General features: G+C 30.0%; 1 protein-coding gene across 1 annotated transcript in view; it reads right to left on the minus strand.

Annotated features, from left to right (window-relative positions):
* Nucleotides 1-1,697, minus strand: part of LOC123227572 (D-lactate dehydrogenase [cytochrome], mitochondrial) — a 31,172-nt gene extending 29,475 nt beyond the window's left edge. Inside the window, exons 1-3 of the mRNA XM_044652618.1 lie at nucleotides 1,375-1,697; nucleotides 694-796; nucleotides 444-544 (exon numbers count right to left, since the gene is read on the minus strand). Of these exons, the coding sequence (XP_044508553.1) occupies nucleotides 444-544; nucleotides 694-796; nucleotides 1,375-1,637 (467 nt within the window). The 5' untranslated portion in view covers nucleotides 1,638-1,697. The remainder of the gene's footprint in view (nucleotides 1-443; nucleotides 545-693; nucleotides 797-1,374) is intronic.
* Nucleotides 1,698-11,489: the final 9,792 nt, after the last annotated feature.

Below are 11,489 nucleotides of genomic sequence, written 5' to 3' on the forward strand. Positions count from 1 at the left end.
AATGGATGCTTCCTCTTACTTGAACTTGATTTTCTCATAAACACTCATTAATTAATTGAAATTTAAGATAAAGAAACATGTCACCCGAATATGGTTCCAAAATATATCAAAATCTAACATGTTACCTCACAAGTTTATAAGCAAATTAAATTTATAATCAAAGCAAAACAGAAATAACTATCAGGCAACATTTAGTAAAAATACAAAAGATTTATTGTAGACAATATGAGAACCAGAGCAACTAACTTCCAAATAGTAGGCATCTAAAAGAACCTTTTGATTCTTAAATCCCCGTGGAATATGGAAATAAATTTGCAAGATGTTCAACTTATCACTTACTTGCACCTCTTTGATGAACAAATCAAGTAAAAGTAAATTAACTGGGATAAACACAAGAAGCACTCAAATAAGAACACAAGACAATGACTGAAGAAGCATCTCACCTCGGGTAAACAATGATATCAGGAATATTAACTGCTTTGTGAAAACTATTTTGTGGTTTTCCATGGAAGTACCTCTCATCATAATCCATTGTTACATTATCCTGTACCAATTAATAAAAAATAAGCTAATTAATACTTTCATCACTACATTCAAGCTAAAAGGGCATCATTTCCATATATTTCACTGGAAAGTTATGAGACATATTAAAAATCCTTTTTAAAAAAAAAAGACAAATACAAAAGACCATACTTGACAAATGTCCTTTAGTTCATCAATAATCTCCTGTGAAACTTCCTTGTGAGATCCCTTTACTTCATATTCTGTACTTCCTTTCCCACCAATGCTTATGCCTCTAAACACATAATCGGAATAACGAACCAGAGTCATAATCAACACAATAACGACCATTTTCACTTTTATAATATAAAACATCACCTGAATGACCTAAACCGATTACAATAATATAAAAAACGTGGTCATACGGTGCTGGACCCGAAGTTACTGGGCCATTCTAGTTACCCTAAACCATTTTAGAATGAGTAGCTGCACAAACAATGAGCACAAAAGCATTTTCTTTCATTCAGAAATCAGTTACAGGTCCAGTACCGTTACAGTACCAATGTTATTCTAGTTAAACGATTCTTAAATTCCCAGTAGTGCGGAATTTAAAACACTAAAAACATTTTATACTTTATGGAAACCGGTTACCGGTCCAGTATACTGGACCGATACTCAACATTTTATATTCCACCGAAATCAGTTATTTGTTCAGTAACTTCCGTTACCTTCTGCAGTAATCGGTATCGCTCCAGTAATGTTACAGGAACGATAAGCTAAATTTTATATTCTCCTAGAATCAGATCATTTATTATGGTCCAGCGAGCTTTACTCGACAAGGAAAAGTTTTAAAAAAAATGAAGAGAGAGATACCGAGAATCGTAAGTGGAGGAATCGCAGAGAGAAGGAAACGAAGATTGCAATTGAATAGCCGAAACAGAAACGGCCAAAGGAATCACAGAGCTCGATAACAAGAGAAACGGCTGCTTAGTTCTCGAGCTGCCGCCGCTGCTACTTGTGTTACCGGCGTTGGATGTGAGAAGATTTCGGACGTTTCTGGAAGCCCGGAAATCGGAGAAACTGAAGTAGGAAGAGGACAAGCTGCGTAAGCGAGAGAGCCAGATAGAGAACCCCATAGCCCTTGGATTTGACTGTTTTCTTGAGTTTGGGAGTGAAGAAAATAATAATTAAAGGAGCAGGCAAATAACAAATATGTATATATTAGGAAAAACATGGTGATTTATGGCTTCTAAAATAGTATCATTTTGGGATTGGGAAATTTGGTCAATTTGATTGACTACCAATGTACGGTTCAGATGGGATCTTCGTTAACTGAGTTTATCTACAAATAGTTCAATAACACCTTTTGTCTGTTTTTTTTAATTTTTTTTAACTATATATAAATAATATTAACAGCCAATCTAATATAATTATTATTGCACTTTATATAATAAATAAAAAATAGATAATATTATATTTGAAGATAAAATTTTTAGAATAATCAAAGAATGTGAAGCATATTTTTAGAATAGAGCAATATTATTACTGGTTTTAAAATATATATATATTTAAGTCCAACCAAGAGACTTAAATCAAAATTGATGACAAATCAATCATGAGATGATTGGTTTATTTTTTTTTTTTTAGCTATGTTAATTTATTTTTAGAGCTGACTTTTTGTTAATTTGTCTAATTATATAGATGATATTACATTATTTTTTATGAATTTCCGTAGGGCAAAAAATGAAGACAAATTAATTTAAATGGATTTTAAAAAGAAAGTGAAAGAAGGTTAAATAGAAAGAGTAATGGCAATCTCGTAATTTCGTAGATGAAGACAAATAAAGTTTTTTTTATAATTAATAATTTTATGCCAAGGAGAAGGAGAATGTACAAAAGCTTATCTAGGACAAAACCCCTAAATTAAGCTTAGGACAAACATACCTAAGACAAGTCCCTAGGTTATGCTAAAAGACTCAAATAACCCAATAGAAACACCCAATCAAGGGCACAAAAGAAGATCAAAACAACACCACATCCTTTATAGGAGCAACTACCCATAAGAAAGTTATCAACCAAATAATGGGAACACAACACCCAAAGGGACCAAACTCAACACAAAATGTATGCATAAAGATTAAATGAGGGATGCCCCAATTGTTGGCGATGGACTCATTTTCATTAGACTTGTTAACGTTATCCAAGTAAGCCACCCCGTTCTCTAACACATTCTTTTATAAGCATGGTTATTCTCTCCTTGGATAGTCCAACTCGTCCAAAGTAAATGTCATTTCTAACCTTCCAAATGTAATAGATAGTTGCACCAAAACATAATTTACTCACAATGTTTTTGAAGTTATCTTTCTTCCAATGTCCAGCCAAGTTTTCAACTAAAGAGACCTAAGGTTGAGGATTGAGATTTAGATGACAAATAAAGTTCTTACATTTGGAGAAGTAAAGTGGGGGCAGGGGTAAAAATTTTGACTTTACATTAAAAAAATGGTAAAGTTACTTCAAATAAAAGAAAGAAGGGGAAAAAGACGAGGAGAAAAGGCTGAAAGACTTCTTCCCACCCACCTAAGGTATATTGAAATCTCGAACTTTCATTTTCAATTTATAAAAACTTAAATACTAATTTATAAGTAAATTTATGATAAAAATTTTAATTAGGATTAAGGATAAAACTATTATTTTGTAAAAAATTTAAAATTTTATCATATTTTCCTCCTCAAGTTTAAAAATCTTATAATTTCTCCCCAACCCAAAGTTTAAAAACTGACAAAGACTCCTCTAGAGTTTATTCTTCTCCTCTCCAGTGTCAATTTACCTTTTCCAACCATAGATCGTTCTCTCTCCTGTCTTATCTCTCTCTCCGATCACTCTTCATTTCCTCTCCGACTGTTTTCAATCAAGACAAAGATGAAATCATCTAATTTTTTTTTTTGTCTCAACCAAAGATAATTGAAGAGAAAGGGAGAGTGACCAGAGGGAGAGATAAGATGGGACGAAGGATGGCCGATGGCCGAAGAAGGCAAATCTACACCGAAGAGGAGAGGAACAAACCCGGGGGTATTTGTCAGTTTTCAAACTTTGAGTTAAAGAAAAATTTTCTTAAATTTCTAAACCTAAAAAATGAAAATATGATAAAACTTTGATTTTTGAAATTTTTTAGTATATAATGATTTTACCTCTAACTCTAACTGAGATTTTTAACAGAAATTTACTTATAGATAAATATTAGAGTTTTTGAAAATTAAAGATATAAGAATTTAGGATTTCACTATACTTTGGGTAGAAATAAGTCTTTTAGCTAATAGAAAAATTCTGGCGGGCTGCACAACTCCAGCCGCTGTGCCAACCTGTCGCACCCGATACTCACCTGTGCACACGCCACTATTTTAGCCCGATTTGTTCACGCTCCAGCAACAGCTCCGACCTTGATTTACAATCCATCGACGACCGAATACTCACAATAGCAGCAATGTGAATACTTTGTTTGATAGATTTTTCAATTTTAATTTAATTAAGTTTGTAGTTATTCATGATTTTAATGGGTATTCGTGATTGTGTAGACGATGAGTTAATTTCTTAGGCTAAGATTATCTCAAGCTATTTCGTGGATTTGTAATATTTTCATTTGTTTATGGTTAATGAGCTTTTGAATTCATGATAAACATGTTTTATGATATTAACACTATTAGAAATTTAGAATCTCCGTTAACTTTTATTAGAGTTGTGTTTGGTGGGATTGGCACTGAGGGGGCACATACACAAAGAGTAATAACATTATAATATAAATAATGATATATCATCATATAATTGGGTATTGTTATAGTTACATAAATCCTCCAGTAATATATGTCATGGATTAATTGAAAATAAAGATATATGAATTAGAGCAATATTTTATATATACACTTTTGATAGATAATTTATATATCCAGAGGATGTATTCTCATATGATTAATATTGGCCAAAAGACTTATTCTCACCCAAGATATAGTGAAATTCTAAACATCCATCCTCCAACTTTAAAAAACCTAAATACCCACTTATGAGCTAAAATCTGTTAAAATTTTCAGTTAGGTTAAGGATAAAATCGTTATTTAACAAAATTATTTAAAAAATAAAAGTTTATATTATTTTACCCCTTTGATTTGAAAAACTAATAATTTTCCTCCAGAATTAAGTTTTGAAAAGTGACATTTTTTCCCCTACTTAGGGTTTCAAATTTCCCTAGTAAATTTTTTAAGAACAATGGTCGATCTTTCTTCTTTCGATGTCATATCTCCCTCCGACACTTTCCCTTTGACCAATAACGTCTAGATTCGACGAAATTCAAATCAAGAGTCAAAACTCTTCGTCCGGACCTTTGTTATCCAAACGAATTGGCATTGTCTAGAAGACAATGACAGTCCAGACGAGAAGTCGTCCTTGTCATTGGTTAATTGAATATAAAAATATATGAATTAAAATAATATTATGTATACATATTTTTTTCATACAATTTATATATACAGATTATGTATCATCATACGATTAAGTATTATTTATTTTTAATTCAAAATTATTCAATTACATGGTGACATATTATATATGTATATTAAAAATATGTATGCACAATTTTATTGTATGAATTAATGCATGCAATACTCATAACACAATTGTTTTATGTTGAAAGTTATGGATTTCTTAAATAATAATGCATTGTTATTTAATAGGATGGCTCTCTAAAACTACACAAAGATATAAAAGACTTCCGAGTACTGCTAGGATTGATTTTACTTGATAAAGAATATTAATTAATTATGAAAATTTTACTATCACATAAATAAAAATGTTCTCCAACCTAGTTCGAAGATTGATACAGTGAAGAAATCAATATGAATCAATTGATGATCGGATTGATATACTATTTAAATAAATATTATATATAATATTGAAAACAATTCTGATGATTTAATTATTAAATATTAAATTTGAATTATAGTTAATCAAAATTAAATAAGTCAAATGGTAATACATGCTTTCTTCATATTTAAAAGGTGTGGAGATCAAATTTGCCTTACACCCCCATGTGCTGGGTCTTGAGTTCGAATACTAAAAAACCAAAATTTCTTGAGTTAGATTGGCTCAAAATTTTCTTGTCGAACTAACCAAATTAACCAATCTAACACGAATTTCAAAACATTGATAAATTAAATTAGGTCAAAGGACTATTTCCCACCCATGTTTAGGTAAACTAACAAATATATACTTATGATAAATGAAAATTTCAAACACATATTTAAGTTTTAATTTGTTATGATACATCTATAAATTTTTAAATATTAAAATTATATCTCATTTTTTCTCTTAATTTGAAAAACTAATAATTTTTTTTTATAACTAATTTTTGAAAAATTCATTTTTTCCTAGGATACCAAACCTAAAATTCGACCACTTCTATCAATAAACAAATGCCCTACAACAGATGAAAGAGTCATCATCGTCTAAGGACAACGAGTATCATCCAGATTTGGACGACGTTCCGTCATCTAGTGAAAGATAACAAATGTTGTCTAACAAAATTCGACACTTCTAACCATTGTTGGTGGTTTGAAGGAACGGTGAAGAAAAAAACCTAAGGATTTGCCTTGAGGGGGTGGGGAGAGAGAGAAACCACTTTTCAAAGTTGAAGTATAGGGATGAAATGTTAATTTTTAAAATTTGAGGAAAAAAATAAGATAAAATTATATATTTTTTAATATTATTTTTAAATAATAATTTTATTCTTATATTTAATAACAATTTTAATAAAAGTTTAAGGATAGATAGGGGTTTAAATTTCTAACCTATTGTAGATTTGCTTTTCAAATTAAGTTAAAACTGGGTGGAAAATAACCTTTTGCCCATAAAATCACTCTCTCAGGCATACAAAATGGAATACTGCATTGAAATGGATTAGTGATCCTAAAGTCTTAACTGTTTTCTCTCACTGTTTTCCATGAATTTAAATTCGTTGCAATTTTTTTTTTATTGTTTGTTAGTTAAATTTGTTTTTGATGATTCACCTATCCAATTTGTTCATCTAGATGGTTATCATTTCAGTACTCGTTTACGCAATTTTTGAAGTACGTCAACGCATAATATTTAAACGGCCTAAATTTTCCCACCCAAGGTTTGGTAAAATTTTAAAATCTTATTATCAATTTTTAAAAATTTAAATATCTATTATTTCTTCAAAATTTATTGTTAAAATTAAGGATAAAAATGTTATTTAGCTATAAAAATTAAAAAAATACTAAAAATTTATCATTTTTTTTCATAGGTTTATAAATCTAATAATTTTTTCTACCCAAAGTTTTAAAGTTTGGGAAATAATAATTTTCCTTTAGATTTTTTACTCCTCTCTGGTGATCATTTCCTTTTTGATTATTAACATTCTCTCTTCCTTCATCTTTGACTGTTTTCATCTAAGATAAAAATAATTTTATCTTTATTTGAGACAAAGACTTCGTTAGAGTAGGAGAATGAAAAGAAAACCATTTTGGAAGGTTGGCCAATGATCTTCGGAGAAAAGGAAAAAAAGTCTCAAGGGAAAAGTGTTACTTTTTAAATTTTAAAAATTTTGTATAAAAGGAAATTGTTAAATTTGTAAATCTGAGAGAAAAATATGATAAATATTTAGTTTTTTAAATATTTTTAGTTAAATAATAGTTATATCTTTAATTTTAACAATAAATTATCAGATAAATGTGAGTTTGATTTTCACCAAACCTTGAGTGGGAATATGGTATTTGGCCTATTTAAACTTTAAGCCAATTATTGAGCAAATCAATTTGATTTCAAATTCAAAGCACAAATCTATTCACCATAGTTTACAGTTTCAACACCACCTCACAATTAACGTCAATTTACAAACCCAACATTGACATCAATTAAACAAAACACAAAACAATTGATCATTTTTCTTTTATTTCAAACAAATAGCCAAAGAACAATTAATAAATCAAAACAAAACAAACAAACAAACACCCCAATATGTAAATATGAAACAAACAGTAAAGAGACATAATTCTGTAGTTTAATTGTTTATGAACCACATAACTTTTTGTTTTGGGATTTTGATGAACTTGAAAAAAAAAAAAAAAGGGTTGTGAGAGAGAAGGATGGAGTAAAAACAAAGAAATTATTGAGATGAGCTTTGTGATTTCCGATTGTGATAAAGATGAGGCGTGCTTTGCGATAGAATGGGATAAAGATTGAAGTTTCCTTTGCCTTCTGCGACACAAGTAAAGACTGAAAATAATGAATTAGGACTTTAACTTTTATTCGTTTTAAATTATAATTTTGTAATTTTAACTTTTAACCTTTATATAAGACAACACACATATTTTAATATAAGTACAACTCATATAAGACAAAAACCACAAAAGCTAAAGGGGTATTGAGCTTTTTAGCACATTTTGGGCCCAGACATAATACACTTTTTATGCTATTTTTATCATTTTGTATATTAAAATACTTAAATTGTCTCATATTAAAACAACACACAAAAAGATAATTCAATAAGCCACCCATAAAGAGCATACACTGAAGGTCTTGGCATTGAACATGTGAAGAATATTTTTCCCTTTTATATATCTTTATATATCATTATATATATATATATATATATATATATATATATATGCCAAGAAACAAAGCAAATTTTGCAAAGAATATTTGTACAAGAAATATTGCAAAGAAGCATAGAATATTATAGGGAATACTTTCAAATAATGTTTGTTTGCTTCTTTCACGTGAATGTACAAACTTTTGCCATTACTTTTCGCAATAGTCCTTGCTTGCTTTCCTAAATATCATATTATATATAACATAAATATACAACATATAAGAGTTAACAAATATGACATAGATTTTCGGATTGTTTTCCCATGTACGAAGAAAATTCAGTGAGCAATCTATCAATGACGAAACTTGTTGGATTGGTAGCAACGACATAACAAGAGGACAACAAATGAGTTAACATATATAGCATAAAACGGAAGCGTAATTGTATCGTACCAAATTTAATTCAATCTGAATTCAATTAAGTAATTGAATGTAAATTATCAATACCAATTAAATTTAATTAAATTTGAATTTAATTAAGTAATTCAATGTAAATTACCATTAAGTAAATGTAAATCTCAATTCAATCTGAATCAAGATTAGCTAATTAAGTAAATATAATTCAAGTTAATTAGCAATTGTTGCAATAAGAACAGGTTGGCGGCGCTAACGGATGACGAGAACGCCAACCCCTTGGCGGTGATGCCAAGGGTTGGTGAGAATGCCAACCATGGGCGCCACCAACCTCTTTGGTGCCAGGTTTCATTCTTGTTTTTTTTTAAATGCTACTCAGGAAAAAAATTATTTTAATAATAATAATCTAGTTCTTAGGTTTGATTCCAATTTTGCATGTCACCTATCCATTTTATTTTTAAATTTTACTCATGAAAAAATTCATTTTAATAATAATAAGTCCATTTTTTTTATTCCAATGTTACTACATTAGTTGATATCAATGATATTAATGATGATAATTCAGTTTGTTTGATTAATCTTCGATTAAAAATTATTGTCTTTCATTAATATTTCATTAATGTAATAAACTAATTAATATATTTTTCAGACATTTGCAATCAATTACCTAAAGGGGGTGCATAGATTTCATGATACATACAAATTCCGAGTATGCATATCGCTTTAGACAAAGATGGATATTATGACTATAATTAGGAATAGATGACGCTTACTCAGAGAACTATTTTTCAAACAACCTAAACAAACTAAAAAACGAAGACAAGATGAACTAAATACTAACTTGTGAAGCTATTTTGGAGATGATTATGATTGAGAAAGTGAAAGAATACAAAGATTTGGAGTTGAAATTGTCCAAAAGCTAAAGAAGAATGTGAGAGGTAGAAGAGATAGGTGGTTGAAGTAATGAAAATGTGGTGAAACAACCCCTTATATATGGGTAATTTTGGTATGCTATCTATTGACTTTAATTGTGTAATGCAAAAAAAGGGGTTAAAAATAATTTCCCTTATAACATTTACCTGTGATATGATATGCAATTTCATAATTATAACATATTATCAACTCTTAGTCATCATCATAAAGGATTAAAATATTTTTATAATTAATATCATCTGTTGAACCTTTAGGTGTTTTAATAATACTAAAAACATAAATTTGAATAACTAGCAAGTCCATAAAATGTGATAGAACGTTATAAGATAGATAAAATGTGAAAAATGTAGAAACTAAAGAAAGAATAATTGGTAGTCAAGGATGAAAGATCGATATAAGGGAAAAACTTACTCGGTAGCCAAGTCATGCATCACTTGTTCTCAAAGCTATTTACACCTCTAGAATTTTGGAAGATTTCTTGTTGGTAAGTAACGACCGGTATTGAAAGTGTACTGATCATTCAATACCAATTTCAAGCAAGGAACAAGGTGATCATTTGATACATCGTTGCTCGCCTCAAGTCAATAAAGTCAAATCCAAGAACAGAGCAAACAAAAGTCAACAGAACTATACCAACTATTCCTACAAGCATACAAACTGTTCATAATGAAAAAGTTACTTGATATGAAGGTCACTCATCAAGTTGTTCTTCTCTTCATTCACAACTCTGTAATTCTAAAGCATCTAAGTTTGAAGCTACAAACGACCGATACATTTAGTTGTACCAATTGATACCAAGTGGCAAAAACATTTATTGTCCATCGTTGAAAGCTCTGACCGAGATTGACCATTAGCAGTAATCACTAGTACTGACCATTCTAGAAAGTTGTCCTGACCGTTCATGCACAAATTTTAGAGAAAAATATCTCTCTCAAGGTCCAATGGATAGATTTTGGATTGCAACTACTCTATTACATTTCAAGTCACATTTTTCTTATGAATAGAGTAAGATTCAAGTGAAGAGGAGTTAGAAAAAACTATTGAGCAAACCATATACTCTCTCTTCTCACTTTTATTGCTTATCACTCTTACAAAGCTTTCATTGTATTTCCTTGAGAGACCAAGTGTAGTTAAATCATGATTTCGGCTTTAGAGAGACATATACACACACTAAATTCTTGTAATCAAATAGTTAGAGCAAAATTTTGTGATAATTGTTGTTGTTGGGTGAAATCTCGAATAAATTAATTGTAAAATATTTACAAATGATAATTAAACTCCAAAACAATTTGCTTTGAGAAGTGGAAGTAGAAAACTTACAAGAACAAACTCCAAACCACTCTAAATTTAGCATTTCTTAACTCTCCTCATTTACTTTTGATCTGATAAACATCGTTTGAGTTAAGCTTATTTTGAGCTTGTACAAGCTTGTTTTAAATTTAGTCTTATCTTTAGATAGAGCGGAAAACGATGTCGTTTGCTAAGGGTTCAAGCGAGCCATGTTTGGCTTGCGAGCCGAGCAAGACTATAGTTCAGGTTCGAACTCAAGTTCGGGTTTGTTTTTAATTTACTTCCCAACCCATGCTTGGATTCATGTTTGTTGTCTTGGGCTCATGTTCAGACTCATTTAAGCCTGAACAAGCTTGCTTTGAATTCAATCCTACGTAAAAGGCTTACAAGAAAAAACTTGGAACCACTTTAAATTGAGCATTTTTTAACTCTCCTCATTTACTTTTGCTCTTATTTATTGTTTGGTGGTTGTATTAATTGGTGTTTAAATTGTTTGTGTATTCCCTCTTGGTTCACTAACCTATTTTCAAAGGTTTTCTATCATGAACCATTAAGGTTAACTGAATGATCTGACTTATGGTCTGCTTACTTCCATGGGACATGGATTTGAGCAGAGACACATGCCTGATTTAGCAAGAAAGTCCTACATTTCATATTACAACTATTACTCTGTTTTAGACTATCTTAACTTTTCTGCTGCAATATGAACCTTTGATAAACATTAAGCCACAAGGATCCATAAAACTTCCATATCA

Source organism: Mangifera indica, chromosome 10 (assembly GCF_011075055.1).
Source record: "Mangifera indica cultivar Alphonso chromosome 10, CATAS_Mindica_2.1, whole genome shotgun sequence".
Lineage (NCBI taxonomy): Eukaryota > Viridiplantae > Streptophyta > Magnoliopsida > Sapindales > Anacardiaceae > Mangifera > Mangifera indica.